Here is a 19358-nt window from a genome sequence, read left to right as displayed (position 1 = left end):
CAAGTGTGTTTTTCAATGGTTTAATTTCATCATAGCATAAAGAAGAGAACCTTTATATTTTTCCAGTTTATTGAATAGCCCACTGTGTATATTGAATACTTTTCTTTTACATCTCTACTGAAATATAATATTAAAACCACAGTGAAGAGAGACTGTGGAACATGTTAAATTATTGCCTCTTGTGCTCCAACTTGTCTCCCTGAACTAAATTTGGTACATTCATGTAGAACTGATAAAACATTTGAAAACAATGGTTTGGATTCAGGCAGTCAAATTTGGGTGACTGTAATATTCAATAATTAAATACATGAATATAAGATCTTTAAATTAGCAAATAAATGATACATTTGAAACAATTATGTGCATGGAGTTAAGTGACAAATATACACTCTCTTGAGGAGTGTCTGTACACTCCTCAAAATGTAAATTGATCCCTAATCTGAAATCCAAGGCACACATCTCATAAAGATGCTGCTGCTTCTCTCCGGTGCGTCACACATCTGCATGTCTGAACTGCTGAAGATGAATGTGAAGATGTGCGTTGGCTGGCAGGCTAATTTGGTAAACAAATAGGGTGAATGACTTCATGTCACTCCTTATGGAAAAGACACAAACACCAGCCTTTAAGAGTGAGTTTACATTAGAATGCAGATCTAATTGCATAGCTGAAAAACAAAAAAAGCATCTGAGTCATATAAGGTTACAAATGATATTTTCTCCTACAACACTGTCAGTAGATATCAGTTCAACAGACAACTGTTATCATACTGCACAGAACAGCAATAATATCATGCAGGCCTATGTCTTCCATGAAGATAATTCAGTACATACAGTCATAATAAAACTGTAACTTTATCTTATGGTTTTGTCCCGCAGTAAGGACTGAGTAGCTGAGTAGCAAATTACATCACTTGCTCCTTTCCTAGTTAATATTCAGCATGCACTGAATATAATTTCTGATCTTGGCTGGTGTTCGCCGAGTAGCTCTGACAGCAGCTCATTTATCAAATGACTACTATCAAAGGACTGACAGGGTTCAAGGACCAGAAGAACTGAGCTCAGTGCGGGGAGTACAAGCCCGTCCTGAGCAAACAAAACTGCCTGTAGGGGAAACACTTGCCTGTAGGCTTATGTAACAATGTACATTGGACCCTACTTATCAATACACTAAAGTGATAGGTCCATAGTACCCAGTTGTCTGCCTGTTGTACAATGCAAATGTTTAGTGGTGGTAGAAAAGTAAATCTGCATAGCAAAATGTTCTGGAGAGAAAAATATATTCCTTATACAGTCAGTCAAACATACAGTGTCAGATCATTTACAGCACAGACCAGTAAAGTGAATGTGACTCAGTTCCATTGTATTGCTCTGGGGCACATTCTGCAGCTTCCTGCCTTTGTGTTCTCAGTTCTTGTGCAGTGTTTTGCATAGATCCAAGAGTTGTAGTGGTGCAGCAGCTCATGCAGCAGGGAGCAGGGACAGGAGGGTCAGATGTATTTGTTGGCCAGGTTCTGAACATCGTTCTTTGTGAACTCTGTGCTCTCTACAGCTGACAGATGCTCGAACAGCTGAGTCATGTGGCGACGCTCGTCCTTCTCCAGCAGCATCAGTACAACCTGCAGAAACAGCATATCATCATTTATCACCCAAACCTCAGCTGCTGTGGACAAAGAGGACAGATTACTTATGAAACTACATTATCATTTATGATAGGAGATTTTTATATGTGACTTATAAATAAAGCTCAAGCTATTTTTGCTTTAAATATCTTTTTATATTGAAGGTTTTTGTTAGTTATAAAACTTTGTTTGAATGGAAAGTAAACTCTCTTACCGAGAACCTGTCAGCAGTGTGCAGATGGTTGAGGTGTTTGTAGACCTGGTTGGGGTCTTTCTCCAGGAGGTGGGAGTCCAGTGCTTGCATGATGAAACTGAGCGTGTGTCCGTCCAGCTGAGTGCTGAGGAACTGTGGAAGCATCTCTGGAGTTGTGGAGGCCAGCAGCTCAGCGCAGGCCACCATGTTCCCGCTGCTGCGAGCTAGGTTTAATGCTTGGCCGAACTCGTATGCGTTGGTCGGCTGGAGGTTGATGGTGACGTCCTCTCTGCAGCTGCTGTCTGGGTTAGGAACGGCTGACGTTTCCTCGTCACCCTCCACCTGAGGAGGAAGATAAACAGAGGTTGTAAAAGTGGTTTTACAGAGAAAAGACAGCAGGGAGACTTTATTACTGAATATTATTATTGATTATTACAAATGTAGAAAACTGTGTAGATACAATAATGTAAGGTGAGAAATCTATAGAAGACTACAGAAAAATACTACAACTACAACTCCCAAGAAGTACTGAGATACACAGAACACAGTCACATCCATCAGACACAGAGCTGATACACTTAAATCTAATATTTTCAACAGCTCCTGAAAGATGTGCTGCTAGATGCTCAACTTTCTTAACTTATATAGAAATAGTTGAATAGTGAATGCACACTGGGTGCTGGTCATTGTAGGGGCATATATTGAAGAGAAGACTTTCTTCACTTGTCAATCCTTTACGATACTGTTTCTTGCTGAGAAAGAAGTGTACAATTGACTTCTGATTGATGTCTTAGCTTATTTGCTGGAAATAGATGCCTACAGTTTCATATGTGAGGTTGAGGAAAGCAGAGATACAAAATCATACAGTCTATTGTATGATCCGGCTGTTGGAAAACCAAAATAATGATCTCAAAGTGGTTAAAAGCTGCTAAAACATGCAGAGTTGGGTGTTAATTGTCAGTGGGTTCTTCCAACCCTCTCACAATAAACTTTAATTTAGTTTTAAAATATATTCCTAATGTTTACTTTGTCAAACTGGGATGCAGATGCATAATGCTACAAGTCTTTAAAGTCTGTGTTTCTGACTATGGCCACTAAACCAAAATCACTGCACAGTCCAGTGCTATTCAGGGGGTTGATGGCAGCCTGTCTCCGCCCCTGCTTGAAATATTCAAAAAATGGCACGTGCATTCACCTCTGTGATGGGGACGATCTTCCTGGCTTTGACTGGTGAGGCGTTGGCCAGACTCTGTCTGAGCAGCACTGTGACCTCCTCCAGCTCCTTCTCAGCCTCCTGCACATTAGGGTCCTGCTGCAGCACCTCCTGCAGGTCAGAGCTGCATGCCAGGTAGTCCTGTTGCAGGGATTAACAGACAATACTGATGCTGACACAAACACAAAACCTATGTGTGCGTAAAGGACTGTTGCCAATCATTGCATTGAAAATGTGTGAGGGCTCACCTAATATGTGAATTCTACAGAGAAATAATGCTTTCATCTATGAACCCAATATGTGCAACTGACATTTTTACACAGAGATGAATTATTTTAAGGTTTGACAAATTCAATTTAATCCCTCTTTGACACAAAACAGCTGTTAACTGAGCAGATTCCTCAGAGGCATTAGTGTTTAATGGTCAGCTCCCTTCACCTTGAGGCCTTTATTGGCCAGTGCTCGTCTGTAGAAGGCCTTCTTATTGGTTGGCTCCAGTTTCAGTGCTGCATCACAGTCCTGCTTGGCGTCAGTAAACCTTTCCAGCTTCAAGTAGCACAGGGCTCTGCAAACACAAATACACACACGTCACTTGTGATTTTTATTTTTGTCACCAGCAGCTAATCTTATTTGAGGCATGACTAAAAGGTATCATGAGTTTGTGACTCATCGCCTGTGAATCAGACTTAGTAATAAAGGCTGAAGGAATGAAAATGATTATTTTTCTATTTCATATTTTAATATGAAATAGATGAGACAAGAGACAGAATTAGCATCTCTGAAATTTGCTCTAATAGCTTCTCCCCTTGTTTTTCATTCACTGTCAGTTGTGTTAGCCTGATGGGTCTCAGCAGCTGTGTGGAGGTGGCATTCAGGTGTTTGCTCTGGTGTGGCTCTTTCCACAGCAGACCTCAACATCCACACGCAAACACACAATAGGAAATTATTCATGTCAGCATCACAGTTTCCTCTGCAACACGATCAACAATCTACCTACTATTGTGAAAAGAAAGCAGGGGAGGGCAGTGGGAGACAGAGAATGAAGTCAGACCTGCCTGCTGCATGTGCTGTGATCACTGTGTTTCTCTCTAGATGGAAGATAATATGGTGGAGGCTATAAGTGGAGTAGTGATAAACAGTGCCGAATCAAGCAGCTGTTTCCTGAGTCACTCTGTTCCAACTTACCAACAATACAAACTAATTTACTACCACTGACAGACAGACGACCGGTTGGGATTAGCTACAGAGCTCAATGTGCCGCCTGACAGATGACAGCTGGGGATAATTGATCAGTCTGTCTTAATTTAACCAAATGAATGACTGGATTTTCTCTGTGTTTTCTGACATCCCTGCTTTGTAAGGCAACAAATCATGAGAGGTGACAAAATGTATTGCAGAGTATTAGTCACAAAATATTGAGGAACAGAAAGTGAAAGACCACAGCAGTGTGTGTGTTTGTTCAAGCTTGGGTGAGTGTCTAACCTGTTGGTGTAGATAGCACACTCTTCTGGCTTTAGCTTAAGGCATTCAGTATACTTTCCCAGAGCATCCTGGTATTGGCCCTTCTTCACAAACTCATTCCCTTCTTGCTTCAAAGCTGTAAAACGGACTTCTGCTTTCCTTTCTGGAAGACAAAATAAAATGATTACTTGTTATTGCTTATTCACAAAAAGAGCAACTCAACTCTTGCCTTTCTGTTTAAGTAATGAACCCACACTCAATCCACACATTTGCAGTGTAGTTTAATTGACTTCCTTTATGTCTAAGAAAACCTCACACAAGGAATTATGCCAGCGTTGTAATGCTCGGGGGTTTAAATCCTCAAAATTAATGCTGGGCTTGCTGGACGTGAGGCACGAAAGTTAAGTCAGCAATCAGTCACGGTGTGGACTAAGGGCTAATCAATCTGCTGCAAAGTGTCTTCTGGGAGGAAAAACTGTGCCAGTCTATCTTTTCATTAGAGTTTAAAAATAACAGCTGTAACACAGCCATGGGAATGGAGAAACTGCATGGTCAGCGAACAGAGGGGACATGTTCACTTATATAAAAATTAGGCCTTTAACATCTCCTTCATTTCTCAGGGGGCAGTGACAGAAACCAGAACAGTGAAAGTTTTAGTGGTCAAAATTTAGAGCTGATTCTGATTTATTCCTCAATGTTGATGTCAAGCAGTGGTAGAAGAAGTATCGCGATACTTTATTTTGTAAAAGTAGCAATACTGCAATGTAAATATACTCAACAAGTAAAAGTTCTGCATTAAAAATGTTACTTATCATCACCAGTTACAGTGCTCATTGCAGAAAAAATGGTCCCTGTGACTGTTATATAATATGTCAGTGGATTATTATTACTGACGCATTCATGTTTAGATATTATTTTGCTGCTGTAGTTGGTCAAAGGGGAGCAAATTTTAAGTATTTTATATAATGTTGTGTAGTCCAATATATGACAATTTTATGGAGAGACACTTTTAAAACACTTCTGTCACTGAGGCTTTTCACACGGGCGTTTCCTTGCTCAGGCATAACATGGGCTTTAGAGAGCACAGGGCTATCCTACCCTGATGCCTCCCTCACAGAGGTTTCACTAAGATCAAGCTTAAGGATTTGTACAGGAGACACACGGTGACATGTTGAGATTTAATTGCACAAATATTTCAAACCCCAATTCACACCATGAGTAATCACACGTTTCTACGGACAACTTAGAAGAGGTTCTTATGATTTAAAAAAAAAAAAAAAACACAAACCAGCATCCCTGGCGGCCTTCTCCGCTCGAGCCTGGAGGACCTCAGCGCTGGGTGGCTCCTCTCTGCGGTGCTGCTGAGCTGACAGAGGCACCAGGGGAATGTCCGGAAGCTTCTCTCTCCACTCAGAACCATCCTGATCAATCAGCATCCGGGTGATCCTGGAGGAGGATAGAAATCACTTAATACATGGATGTTACATATTGACACACATGCACATACACAGTCACATACAGACAAGTAAGACATGAAAAGACTGAAAGAAAATTACTCCTTAAGGTTTATGCATTTGAGACTTTTCAACTGCTTGGTGTATTATTTTAAACAAGCATCTAAGTTTAGTTTTGTAGATACTCTATAAGGTCAAATACTGGTTCTACTCCTGGACACAAAGCAGCCAGGTGAGTTTCCGTATTGCGTAACAGAGAGAGGACATGCAGTCTGAGAGCCATAATTAGCCTCTAGCTGGAGCTGCTTTTCAACAGCAGCTAAATCTGTTAACCGCTAATCAGACTTTGTACATTTGATTTGTTTTCTTTTGATTCTGTTTGGTTGATTTTCAATATAGAAAATGATTCAAATTATGGAAAGAATTTTGTGTAAGGCAGATACAGCAAGAAAATCTCTAATTTCTCTTATTTCCTTATCTTAAATCAGCTAATAATATTATGTGTCACTCATTATTAAAGTTGATACTTTCATAGTAACTGCCTTATTCAGTACAAATAAAAGGCAGTAACAGTCATTAACGCTGTCATGACTGTAATATTCAGCCAAATGTTGGCTTTGTTTTGCCCATCAAAGCATTCAAAATGTGAGCATTAAAGTCTGAGCCATTCAGTCAGTTCTGTGTTTCAGTGCCGTCATCTCCCTGCTCCTCTGCAGCCTCTCAGCTGAAGTGAGAGGTGAAGACCAATACCTGTTGACGCTGTCATGTGCTGCTTGCACGCTGATGTCTATCTGCAGGACAGTCTTATAATCCACGTAGGCCTTACGGTAGCGCTCCAGAGACTCATAAGCCATGGCCCGGCGCAGGAGGGGCTTGAGAGAGAATGGCTGCAGCTCCAGGGCTCTGGTTGGTATAAATAGATGTAATGAGACAAGAGCAAAGGATCAAGTCTGGGTCCTCTGCTATAGATTCTAGTGTCTGAAAGTTCTGTCCTTCTGGATTGAGCACTATAGGTGATAAATTTTCATGTGGCTGCAGTCTTGCGCTGTTGTTGTATGTAAGTATGTAAATGCGAGTGTCTTGGTGTAAAAATCTTATGCTGAATCTGAAGCTTTCACATGGGAGATTCCTTCAGGTTATACTGACTTTGCTGCTTATAAAACCACTTCTAAAGAGATTAATCTAAAATCCCTTGCAGCACACCCCAGTGCAAATCCCCTCTTAAACTGATAGGGATCTGCTACTGAGGTATGCTAAATGATAAAGCTGAAAAAAACAGGAAACCATAAAAAGGTTTTTGTTGTAATTGTGAAATTTGGGTCACAGCTAACATTCTCACTCCACTTACACAGAAATAATTACAAGGTCAGTATACAAATGCTCTTACTTTGTGCAGTCCTGTATGCAGTCTTGACTGTTGCCATCTTTCAGGTAGCAAGCTGCTCTGTTAGAATACAGAATACATAGATCCTCTGGACTATCAATCCCTGTATAAAAAGAGACAAATATCACAAATATAAACATGAATCACACTTTCAAAACACGACTTAGAAACAGTATATGTTGCTTATACTGTTACACAGAATATCTATAAGGTGGCGTCATCTCAAATAGATTTGAAAGAGCCTCTTGGCTGGCTGAAGTGGGGCTTTAAAAGGTGCTTATTTATCATATGAATCACTTTTAATATTCAAAGGTTGCTGCTGACATTTAACATGTTCTGACCTGATGCAGATGCTCTGCTCAGTGAGAGCACGGATTATAGTGGAGGATTTGGTGTGTGTTGCAATAATTGGTTTCTGTAATTACTAAATGAAGAACTTTTTTTGTTTGCATAAGCGTTATAAGCATGACTTTCAAAACCACTTAATGGGAAGATACTAACTGTAGTAAACTTCTTCTTGCACTTCAGACTAATAAATTAAATGATTGATACAGTACATTTACAATGCAACAATTCAATGTATTTCAACACCTGAGGTATGAGTCCACACAGGTTAAACCAAAGATCTTAAACTTTTTGTTGGGACACAAGCATCACCTTGTCTTACACTAATACACCACTGTATCCCTGTGTTGCTATTTTACTAAAGTGGCACTATGATTTGTTATCATGAGATAAAATGTCTCATTTGGTTCCAGGGCCTACTAGTTGGAATGCACGAGGAAAATGAGGAAAAGCTTGTCAAACTACCTCCAAGATATTTTCTCCTGAAAGTTCAATAACTTGCTCAGGCAGTCAACGCACAGTATATTTGCTATTCTCTCCACTTGCCAAACAGGAAGTTCACTCCAATTTTCATTATCAGTGTACTGTAACTGAGGAAGGCAAACCAGACAGGCCTACAGTATATGTTACATACAGAGCAACATTCTTCCACTACACTAAATACTGTCAGCTTAGCATGCCACCTCATCAGATGAAATTAGATTATGGATGATGACACAGTAAAGTGCGTGTGATGATGTCTCAGCAGCTTCTCAAGTGAGGTTTCTGTGACAGTAGAGCATGTACGGTGTGTTACAGGTCTAGAGAACACAACATAACTTGGAGACGCTGTAAAAGACAGTTAGAATGTCAGAATGAGTCTGAAATGTCCCTTTTTGACAACGTACTGACATGCTGCATGTTGTTGTGGGTTTAAAAGGGTTCACAGTGTATCCTCATCTCTGTCTGTCCGCAGCTTTCACTTCACCAGTCATATGGTGGACCTTGGATGATGCCCAGTCAATTTAATATCCAGCAGCACAGTGGGCAGTGAGTACATTATGGCAGTCCACAGAGAAGACAGAGAGGGGGTGTGTGTGTGTGTGTGTGTGTGTGTGTGTGTGTGTGTGTATGTGTGTGTGATGGTGGGTGAGCCTGACAAGCAGCAGTTTCTCTCCCTCCATCCATTGATCGATCCCTCACTCTCTCCCTCCCTGTGAGAATTATAGCTGCGGTCCCACAGATTCAATTTCACAGTGAGTGGTTAGCAGTCATGTGACCTGGACAGACCTGAGCTGAGAGGCTTAGCGCCAGGCTGGAGCTAAAACAGAAACACTGTGCATGAACACCACAAGAGCCACATTGTGACGCATTGCTCCAGGGACCAAGTCACTAAATACACCAAAAACAACATCCAAAAATTTAAACTCCTGAACAGCTCTTATTGAATCTTTAAAAGCATTTCTACACTGTATGTGCACTGATTAGGGCTGCTGATGGAAGAGATCTTTCTGCTGATTAGGTATCCACATTTAATACTTTGTGGTGATTTGTAATATCCTGCAGTGTGATAAAGCAACAAGAGATAAATGGAAGACCTGCCATTCTAACTGCAAGGTCATGACCTTTGATGTACAATTGTATCAGTCAGGTACAGGACACACCATGAAGCTAAATTTATTGAAAATTTGGTGAGACAGATTATGAAACATCAGTCAGTTAAACTTTAGAGGCCCTCACAGCCTGCTTATAACACACTAATGTCAGTCTAAATGTGTTGGCACACAGTTTACTTCTCTCCAATACGATATGTCAACCCATTCTTCGTACACCATGTGACTGAACTACCAACCACCTCAGATTAAAATAATAACAACAGCATCAACCATGAGTGCTCTTTAACCCTACCTGACTCTGTGTAGCCTTGAATAGCTTGTGAGTATTTCTCCAGTGCATCGGCAAACTGTCCGTTTTTAAACAGCAGGTTCCCTTCATTCTTTAGCCGGGCCAGAGGCAGGGGCAGGGCTCCACATGGGGCATCAAGGTTGACAGTTTCTCCTGCATTTCCTCCAACAGTATTTCCCTTGCTGCTGCTGCTGCTTTGGTCAGCCTGGAACGAAGCTGTCGAACCCCTCTTGCCCGTTCCATTGACTACCTTTTCCTTGGACTCCTGCGTGACTTTGTACTTGTCTGAGCTGCCTCCCTTGCTCCTCCAGTGTCCGTGGTGGGAGTTGCTGGACTCGCTTTGTGGACCCCCGTCCCCTCTGCTGTGGGGCTTCTTTTGCGCGTTACCCATGTCTCCCCTTTCGACAGGAGCAGCTGAGCTCTCCTCCCCTCCCACAAGCTGGCTGTGTTCAACCGGACAAGCTAGAAAGGAGAGGGAGGGAGGGAGAGGCAGAGAGGGAGAGAGTGAGAGAGAGAGAGAGACAGTGGGGGGAAAACACACCCACAGGAAGTAGTCAGTGTTACATCACAGTGGGGGAGGGTTGGGACACACATGACACAGAGCCACTTAAAAGAGGGAGTTCCAGGAAGCAACCACTCTCAACAGTGAATTATGAAAGTACTGGGTGGGGGTAGGGTGGATAACAGACACGCACACATAGTATGTCACGTTACCCAGAGGGACAAGGGGTTTTTCCTCTATCTATAGCACAGCAGAAAGAGTGGTATGTGGGCAAAATGACTTCCTTTCTATTACCAGAAATGCTGAAGCTACCTCTGATATTTGTATAAATAAAGAGTGGATTAGAGAGTAAATCCATAGCCAGGCATCTACAATAGAGACTAAATCAAGCATGAATATATAGATAGACTACAGTGTGGTGTAAAAATACAGATGGGATCACAAAGTACTGAATATTAAGTGCATCTTATATATTTAACTCTGACTGAAACTGCTCTTTTGGTTCTATAAACCAATATAATTCAGTCAGTCTACCTACCACAGAGCTATAGATTTGCTGCTCTTAGTTCTTCCTTTTGTTTTAAGTTTTTAATTTTAAATCAATTCTTACAACTGGTAACTAAGGGCTCGTTACTCAATGCACTGCACTGACATATCGACAACCATTTTCAGGCTTAACATGTTGAAACACCCACAAAAATGCAGAGTTATACACAACACATGATTGATTGATTTTTGTGGTTAATGATACCTACTAAACTGTTCATGTTATGTTAAATATAGCTTACTGTAGCTTAAGTTCATTTAAATTGAACATAGATTTCTGGCTGAATTCAGGGAATTATGAATGGGCACTAGCTTGTTTATAGTCTGTGTGTGTGTGTGTAAATCAATTATTGATATTGATTTTGGAGGCGTTCAAACAAATCTCACCCGTCTGCTCTGCTTTTGGCTCATTGTTACTGTTGTCCTCTTCCTCATCCTCTTCCACTTCTTGGATGAGGATTTTTTTGCCTTTGCTTTGCTGTCCTGGTTGAGTTTCTCTCATCCTCTTCTCAGTTTCAGACAGAAGTTGCTGAACCACAAAAAATTTACACATAAGATTTGCAAACAGTAGGAACCCGACCCATTTCTTTTAAACACAAGTCAGCAAGGGTGACAAACAAACTGATACCACAATCATCTACAGATAATGAGTTAAAGTGAATGACCTGTGTGTGATTCTAAGAGGAACACCTTTTCCCTATTTACCTACATTACAATTCCTAATACATAATTAAAAGACATGCTGTGTAAACAATATTGTGAAACATGATGACTAAATAAAATACATTCTGAGCCCACCCTCTAACACAGGACTTCTGAAGAGCTGCATAATTTTCCATTTACAGCAATGATAGACTGCACATGATTTTATTAATACCTGCTGCAGCTGCAGTCTGTGTTTTCAGTGCCTGATCTCACACAAATACAGTGACACCTAGTGGACATGCACCAGTACTTAAGTTACCTACAGTAGCTGCAGCATTGTGCGGCTCTTCCCTCAGCACCATCCTCAGATCTTCCGCAGCCATTTGGAAGTTGCCCACGTGCTTATGGACAGTGGCACGACGTAGCAGGGCTGAGGATAAGGAAATAAACTACATATATACCTGACACACATTGATGCTACTGTCCACGAATGTGCTGTAGAGTTAGAGATGTGGTATGTGACAAGACAACATCCCTTCAAAAAAATTGGTTTCACAGAAGTAATGAAGAATAAGTAAAAATCATATTTCTGTTTCATCTTTGATAAAGCGCTATGTAAAAAAAAAAAGCACCTTTCATGTTGCCTGGTTCCAGTTCCAGTACTCTCTGGCAGTCCTTCATGGCATTGTTCCAGTGCTTGAGATTGATTTCTGCTTGGGCTCTGTTGTTGTACACAGCCACAGTTGACATAATGGAAAGACTCCTGTAATGGAAGGTCAAAAATAAAATAGGCCTTTATTTACAATGAGGTTAATGGATAAACACTCGGAGGCATTGTAAATGGGAATGAAATTGGATTTCAATGAAAGACAGCAGTCTAATAAAATGCCAGGCATGAGGATATAATCTCCTTCAGAGATGTAAAAAGCTTTGTATAATCAATAAGTTATTTTAAGAGTCTGACCTGGAATAGTATGTTACTGCCTCCTCATAATCGTTTGCTCTGAATGCTTCATTGCCTTTGTCCTTTTCACGGTTTGCCAGGATGAGCTTCTCCTGTTGTGTCAGCACTGGATGTATTACAGAGACCACACACTTTACACATACAGTATATCCCACACAACTAAACTACACTCATTGCTTGTCAACGACCACATAATAAATATGAGATACTATAGATAATCCATTACATGAGGTATCCACTTTAGTCTTGACTTTGGCAGGTTGATCATTTCTCACAATGTTCCCATCAATTCTTTCACATTCTTTGTCCACGTCAAACCTAGAAATAGAGTGAAAGATGTTTAGTTAAAGGATGCTGTAGAGGTTGCGACAGTTCAACTGTGGAATAATTAAAGAAGCTTAGCTGAGGCCAAAGTAACATGCACAGGGAATCTGTCAGATACCCTGCCTGCAGCTGCTGAAACAATGTGTTCTTTCTTCTGAGTATAATAGACAAATGAAGAGACAAAATGACTCACTTGTCCCATTCTTGATAATCTCGTGGGAGAGCACGTTTTGAGGGATTCCTCTTTTTTTTTGGATCTGAATTCTGTGATTTGAAAAGAATTCTTAATTTTTTGTGATCTTCCATACGTAGATATACAGTACATGGTTATGTACATGATAGGAGGTGAGTTTTACCTGGATAAGTGGAACAGAGCACTTTGACCCTCTTATAGGTGGCATATTTTCTTTCACACAATCATCAAACATTGACTGCTGTTCTAGCAAATTCTCTGTCTTTCTGGTTTCTTCTTCCCAAGTCTGTAAAGAAGAAAATATACAATATTAAAATGCCTCTGACTAATTTTCAAATAAACAGCCACGTAAAAGAACAGAGGGCAGTAAGCAGGATTTATAAAATAAACACACTACAATGTGTAGCTACCTTCAACTCATCAACAATATGGCTCCACTCCTCTACAGGGATGCTGGCTGCTGTGGCCACAGGGTTTTCCTTCCTGAGAGCTCGGCTCTTAGGGTCCAGTTTCTCCAGGTGACTCTCACAGAACTTGATCAAATGAGGATAAATACCCTCATCGCCAGACCTTTGCAGGAAATAAGACAATATCTCCTGAAAGCCTGAATTCCTAGCAATATTTTCAGTCAAGCTCATCAGGCTGTATTGTGTTATTGTGCTCTATTACCCTTTGGAAAATTGGTGATAATTACTGTATGTACTCTATTTCCAGTATTACATTTTGCCATGATGATGGCATGATGAATGAATTAACTTGATGTGTGGGTGAGTGATTTATTTAACTAGGGAGAGTTTTATACACATATCAAAACAGTTTCGCCACATCTCACCTACAGCTCACACAATTTTTACCTCAGTAGTCTCAAGATCTTCTCCAGGTATTTCACATCTTTGCATTTTTTAATGTAATCATAGTCCAGGTGCTCCACAGGAACCTTCCCACTGTAGTCCACGGAGGTGGACTGGCTTTGAAGGGAGAAAAGTGCATCTGCACTCATGGCTGAGTGAGAAGAATTTCAGTTTATTAAACTATGTCAAACAGACTATTATGTCAATAGTTATCTTCGTGCTTTGAATGATATATAACTTTTGCTAGGCAAATAAAGTTAGCTGATGGTAATGTAATGGTTAATGGTAATTTAGCTAGCGTTAACACCATTTGTAAGAGACTGACTGTGATGAAACGTTATATATTCGACAGAACAGAATAATTTTCGATGAGAAATTGCAGTGTTCCTCTCAGCTGACAACGGTGATATTCACCTAAGTTAATGTTAATTGTGTAAACTTAAGGGAAACTTTACCTGCTGCTCTTTGGTTCTGAACGCTCGTCTGTAAAGCAGGGACTGTTACTATGGTAACTACACACGGAAGCCCAGGGACACGCCGAAGCGGAAACACGTGACACACTCAACGTTGGGCTCCAAATTTGAAAACGTGGCCGTAAATGAACATGTAGCGGACACAAACAAGGACGTGGGCCGCAAGCTGAGGCCTAACAACACTGCAGACAGTCTACGCCATTAGCCCAGTGTTTTCTTGAAGTAAGTATTTTTTTCAATTACTTGTTTAATGTCAAATACTATGGTTCAATGCAATTTATGACAGCTCGTTGGGGACTATCTTATTTAACGTTACTGCATGGAGACAGTTCAAAACTGAGCTATTTAACGATGTATCTTACAAGCCACCACCCACGTACTTTAACTCGACATTAACTCGTCAATTGAAGAGTTAGCATAATGACATGTATGTATATTAGAGTAAAAATAAGCATCTGATTTTTAGGTCGACGAATCTCTCCGTACAATAGACTAACGTTAGACCACTCAAGCAGTTGACACAGGTGTTTTCACATCATGCTAATTGCTCAAACAAAGATGAGTTTGTTTTGTACCTAAAATGAAGACCTTTAGCGTTAGCTTAGTCTAAAGTGCAGATGATATAGTTAGTACTTTCTAAATCCATATGGGTAACATCTTGTGCTTTCTATGTGCACGTTAACATGATTGTTTTCGGCCTCCTCACCTAGTCAAGAAACTGAGACCAAGCCTATAAATAAAATTCAGTTATCTCCATTAACTTTCATATGTTAACCCTTTAGAGAGTAGCATACATGAACCTCTAGGTGTGCGGTGAGCAGAGGGTCGGGCTCGGTTGTTTTGGCGGCTACAGCTCGCTTTGTAGCGGCATCACGCGTTCTCATAGCAACGCTCATGAAACAGCTGAGAATGTTTGGTGTTGAACCAGCTGACTCCTTTTACAAACCGCTAAGCTGCACTGCGCAAGACGAAAAGACATACCTACACCCATCACCTGCCTCATCTTTTACTACAAAGTGAGTCCAACTTGACTGCACCTAGAAATAAGACTTAGCAAGAACAGATCACATTTAGATAGCTTAGTTTGTGCTGTCTGGTGTAATATTGTTCTCTGTTTAGTTAAGCTCATAATTTAAGGTTTGACTAGATAATTTAATTCCCCACTCAATTTTTAAAGGTTTTTTTTATTAATTGACTCAGAAAATACAAACAGAAAAACTAAAGATGCACAATTCTGACAATTAATCAACAAACAAGTGAGTCTTACCATTTCTAACCCCCTCCAAGCCCAATGCTGTCATGGATACTCAATGCCGTGTTTGTTAGTTTTCTTCTAGGAGTTTTATTTACTGCTTTTCTTTTGTCCACAGGTCAGTTGACATCATCAGGAAAATGCAGTGCACTCCTGAGTCAAAAGCCTACCATGACAGCTGCAAAGGCCAGCACTGTTACGACTGTTCTGACAGCGGCTACTCAGGTTTGTTCCACAGTCCGCAGAGCATTAGTGGAGCGGACTCCTGTAGATCTTTGTCTTCAGTAGACTTCAATGAAACACCTAAAGAGAACCTCAGGCTTTCTGTCACACCTAAGGAGAGGACCAGAGAATCAGTCAGGTATTTGGGCAAAGACTCTAGGGAGGTACAGTGGCCATCAGCAGTTAGCTGGTGTGAAACTCCTAAAGGTTACAAGAGAGATGGCTCACTGCGACACAGACATCTCATGTTCAAACCTGCTGTGGATGTCAAAACTGACAAAACAAGATCACCATGCACCAGTAGGGCTGAATCTTCCGTAAGTGTGAGGTCTGAGCACTGGCTCAGTGTGTCGTTTGACTCTCTTGACACTGTGACGGGGGCTTTGGCATCAAGCACTTTAAAATTGGAGCGGGACCTGCAATTATCTGGAAGGAAACGTCGTCTCCTCTTCTCTCAGATGAGGACCTCCACTCTTGAAGATGGTAAACTCAACTCTGCTCCCCTTTCCAGTTTAGCGAGGCAAGTTTCACTCTCAGATGCAGATTTTTGTGCAAGCATTTCTGCCTCTGATCAACTTAATGTTGAGACTCCACGCTTAAGCAAATTCAAGCCTGCCTCATCTAAGGAGAACTCTCAATCACCAGTCAGCGGTGTGACAAATGACCTATATGACAGCTCAAGTGTCTTGTGCACACCGTCATCCTCACATACACCCAAATACATCAGGTACGGGCTTTTTTGACATTTGGTTTTCTAAATTTTCCCAACTGATGAATGAATAAATAAATGAATGAATAAACAATGTTCCCTATGTTAATTTGAAACCAAGTCTGAATTAACTCCCTCCTAACCCCCCCAACAGGTCTGTGTGTGAAGACAGTGGTTTCAGTTCTCTAGCTCTTGATAAATCCCAAGACTCCTCGGTGGACCATGACGGCTCTTTCCAGGAGCTGCTGCTCTCTGCCCCCAGAGGAAACTGTAAAACCCCAAATCTGGCAGAGGCAAAACGGCGCTCCCTTTTGCAGCGTCAGAACAGGCTTTCTACACTTAAAGAAGGGGGCTCTCAGTCTGAGGAAGACCTGACGGACAGAAAGCATGAACGTCAACACCACAGCTGTTCTAAAGAAGATGAGGTTTTTGCTGACAGTGCCACCCCTCGCAGGGTCCTCTCTATTAAATGTGGTAATACCACGACCTCTGATGGTTTGGCCTCTGCAAAACAAGACTATACCACCCCGCTAAGAGCAACTACAGCCAAGCCAGAAAACATGACACCTTTTAGCACAGCCCCTGCTAATCCAGATGCAACTCCTCTCAGGACAACCCCAGTAAATCTCTCTCTGACACCAGCCCTGCAGCTGGTTCACGCCATGTGCCAGCAGAAGGCCCAGATGTTTGTTGGCCAAAGTCCGAGCCTGAAGGAGCAGCTGAAGTCCACAGCAGCACTTGCTGAGACCCCAGTGACGTTCAGGACCACTATGCCATTGGCAGGGCTGATCGGTAGGAAGATGGGTCTGGGGAAAGTGGACATACTCACAGAACTGATGAAGAGGAACCTCAGGCATATCCTGGCTGTCATACTCGGCCACTTGACAGCCGAGTGCATCTACAGGTGAGGAGTTGATGTTTTCAACAAAGTCGGCTCTCATTACTCACAGAACATTCATAATATTTGTTATCAAATATTTTCAATAATTATTATCAAAAACTTGTATAAATTTCCTTTTTGAATGTTTGTTAAATGACTGAGCCTGACTATTAATTAGATCAGACAAGTCCAGACTTGGTAAGTAGTCGAGGACAGATAGTGAGTATTAACAGTGCAATGCGGGCTAGTAAGTATTTGTCTCATGCATGTATTTGTTTGACAGGTGTGGTCAGGTGTGCAAGAGCTGGAATGAAATCATCCAGCAGGACAAGCGAGCAAGCTTTAAGAGAAGAACTCACCTGAGTGAAGTGGAGGCTGCTCTTGAGGTAGGAGATTTTCTCTCATGTCTTCTCATGTCAGTATATGGGTGTTGGGTACAGCACTGTTGCTTTGCCTTCTGACTCAAGCAAGTATTTTCCATCAGCTATCAAAGTAAAAACACATGAAGGTCAGCAGTACAAATGAGTTTCAGTTCATAGAGATCAGTGCTGTTTTCTGACCCGTGACACATTGCGAAGTAACATTTGTTTCACCGACATCCAGTTTGTCAACATTGATTAAATTGTTGATATCTTCTAACTTTGTGCTGTTGTCCTATAGCTTGGTGGTTCTGTCCATGTCCCAGATGCTGAGACCAGACTGACTGTGCTCAAGAGGTCGGCCCTCAAGACTGTTCAGGCCCAGTCCAGGACCTCCAGCTACTGCACCCCGCAGTCAGGAAATGGCACTTTAACCCCGTTACAGCACAGCGCTTTACATTCAGGCAGCAGCAGCAAACGCGAAAAGTTTCTAGAAGTGAGTTTCAAAACCGTAAGACTGTATATTATTTTAAATATTTAGACCATATTTCATGTTGGGATAAAATGTCATTGTATTGATTGCTGTTCATCGGAGGGTGGAGGGGGATTCTTATTAACCTTATTGAAGGAAATGCTGACATTTATTTGATGTAATTTTCATTCATTTTTCGCTTTCCTTTCAGGTTGCCAAAACCCTCTTCAGTGACGAGAGCCTCAAACCTTGCCCTCGATGTCAGCATCCTGCAAGGTGTCACTCAGTGAAAGGGGAGGGTGTGTGCAGCAGCGCTGACTGCGGCTTCCAGTTTTGCACAGCCTGCTTGTGTGCTTTCCACGGCTCTAGAGAGTGTGGCAGCAAGTCTGTTGGTCGTCGCAGGAAGGACATACTTCTTCCAGGAAGCGCTCAAAGCAAGCGAAACGTTAGGAGACTATGAGCCTAAAGTGGACTGTGTTCCTGTTTGCTATGCCAAAGTCACTTTTCTATTTTTGCTGCTGAATGGTGAAGACTAGGCTTACCAACGAAGAAACTTATTTGTAGCCAGTACATGTGAGCAACTTTTGTACTCATCCATGTGTCTTCATGTCTTTATACCTATCTATGTACTGTATTTTTCCAACTTTTTCGACACAATTCTTACTTGTGTGTTTTTAATTATGAATGTGGTGGAAGTCTCACCAGCAGACAACAATGTATGAACATTGCTGCTGATGTACTTACACATACACATTGATCTGCTGTACAGTATGTTTTTTTTTTTTTTTTTTTTGGAATTCCTGTATGAGATCTTCAACTTTTACCAATGTGTTTTCAGATCAGTTTTAAAATAAATTAGATTTTTTTTTATATATACCTGCATCATTGTCTTTCTCATTTGTGAAATAGTCATTTGGTCTTTGACTGTCTCCACTGGTCTATAAAAATGAATTTGTCAGTGTTTGGCGCCATCCAGTGGTATGACCTTACCTTGCCTTAACTGCAACAACAAAGTCATTCTCTCATTTAACTTTACTACATACAAGAAATCTTAGATGGTTACAATAGTGTAAATTCTGTTTTAAAAAAAAAAAAAGGATAAATGTAGTTCTCAGTTCTGGAACATCAAGAAGAAATACAAATTTCTCTATGGTCTTCACTGGTTAAACTTTTACCGCCCCCCTGTGTTTTGAAAATGACCCCACTTCCATAGCAACCTGCAGTGTGTCTGTAATTACACTGAGAGGTTTGCGGCTGACCTAATGTGATGAAATGTGATTACCTTGCTCGACTTTCTAGGCTTCCAGTTTGAAAATACTGTACAGGAATTTGTATTTTTGAGGTGAACGATGTGTGGAGTACTTTCAACTGGTAAGTAATACTTTAAGAAATATATTTTACTTTTTGGAATAG

The 19358-nt window shown here is 41.1% G+C and overlaps 2 protein-coding genes across 3 annotated transcripts; one reads left to right on the top strand and one right to left on the bottom strand.

The window, feature by feature from the left end:
- Positions 1–6: 6 nt before the first annotated feature.
- On the bottom strand, positions 7–14106 carry LOC137191924 (sperm-associated antigen 1-like). The gene is made up of 19 exons (XM_067602419.1): positions 14034–14106; positions 13582–13729; positions 13138–13297; positions 12891–13013; positions 12728–12798; positions 12437–12528; positions 12211–12316; positions 11879–12009; positions 11570–11676; positions 10989–11130; positions 9557–10015; positions 7328–7427; positions 6691–6843; positions 5775–5932; positions 4508–4649; positions 3464–3590; positions 3008–3166; positions 1834–2154; positions 7–1616 (listed from the first exon to the last, which is right to left on the bottom strand). Exons 2-19 carry the CDS (start codon positions 13725–13727, stop codon positions 1488–1490), a joined length of 2826 nt encoding a protein of 941 aa, XP_067458520.1. The 5' UTR covers positions 13728–13729; positions 14034–14106; the 3' UTR covers positions 7–1487.
- Positions 14107–14160: 54 nt separating this feature from the next.
- Positions 14161–19048, top strand: fbxo43 (F-box protein 43). Of its 2 annotated transcripts, none has more exons than XM_067602422.1 (6): positions 14161–14273; positions 15422–16252; positions 16389–17138; positions 17398–17500; positions 17775–17969; positions 18157–19048. In XM_067602422.1, the coding sequence occupies exons 2-6, from the start codon at positions 15444–15446 to the stop codon at positions 18403–18405; spliced, it is 2106 nt and encodes a 701-aa protein (XP_067458523.1). In that variant the 5' UTR covers positions 14161–14273; positions 15422–15443; the 3' UTR covers positions 18406–19048. The 2 variants fall into 2 exon arrangements, with proteins under 2 accessions (XP_067458523.1, XP_067458522.1); XM_067602421.1 differs by lacking the exon at positions 14161–14273 and adding an exon at positions 14328–15067.
- The last annotated feature ends 310 nt before the right edge of the window (positions 19049–19358 follow it).

This window comes from Thunnus thynnus, chromosome 10 (assembly GCF_963924715.1).
Source record: "Thunnus thynnus chromosome 10, fThuThy2.1, whole genome shotgun sequence".
NCBI classification, from domain to species: Eukaryota; Metazoa; Chordata; class Actinopteri; order Scombriformes; family Scombridae; genus Thunnus; species Thunnus thynnus.
The sequence above is the reverse complement of the archived record's forward strand: the minus strand, read 5'-3'. Positions and strand labels throughout refer to the sequence as shown.

Coding starts and splice junctions, on each gene's coding strand:
- LOC137191924 (XM_067602419.1), bottom strand. CDS start 13,727: ATGAGTGCAGATGCACTTTTCTCCCTTCAAAGCCAGTCCACCTCCGTG. Junction 12,799..12,890: donor GCTCTGTTCCACTTATCCAG/GTAAAACTCACC, acceptor TTCAAATCACAG/AATTCAGATCCAAAAAAAAA. Junction 3,591..4,507: donor TGTGCTATCTACACCAACAG/GTTAGACACTCA, acceptor TTGTGTTTGCAG/AGCCCTGTGCTACTTGAAGC.
- fbxo43 (XM_067602421.1), top strand. CDS start 14,946: ATGAAACAGCTGAGAATGTTTGGTGTTGAACCAGCTGACTCCTTTTAC. Junction 16,253..16,388: donor CATACACCCAAATACATCAG/GTACGGGCTTTT, acceptor CCCCCCCAACAG/GTCTGTGTGTGAAGACAGTG. Junction 17,139..17,397: donor ACAGCCGAGTGCATCTACAG/GTGAGGAGTTGA, acceptor TTTGTTTGACAG/GTGTGGTCAGGTGTGCAAGA.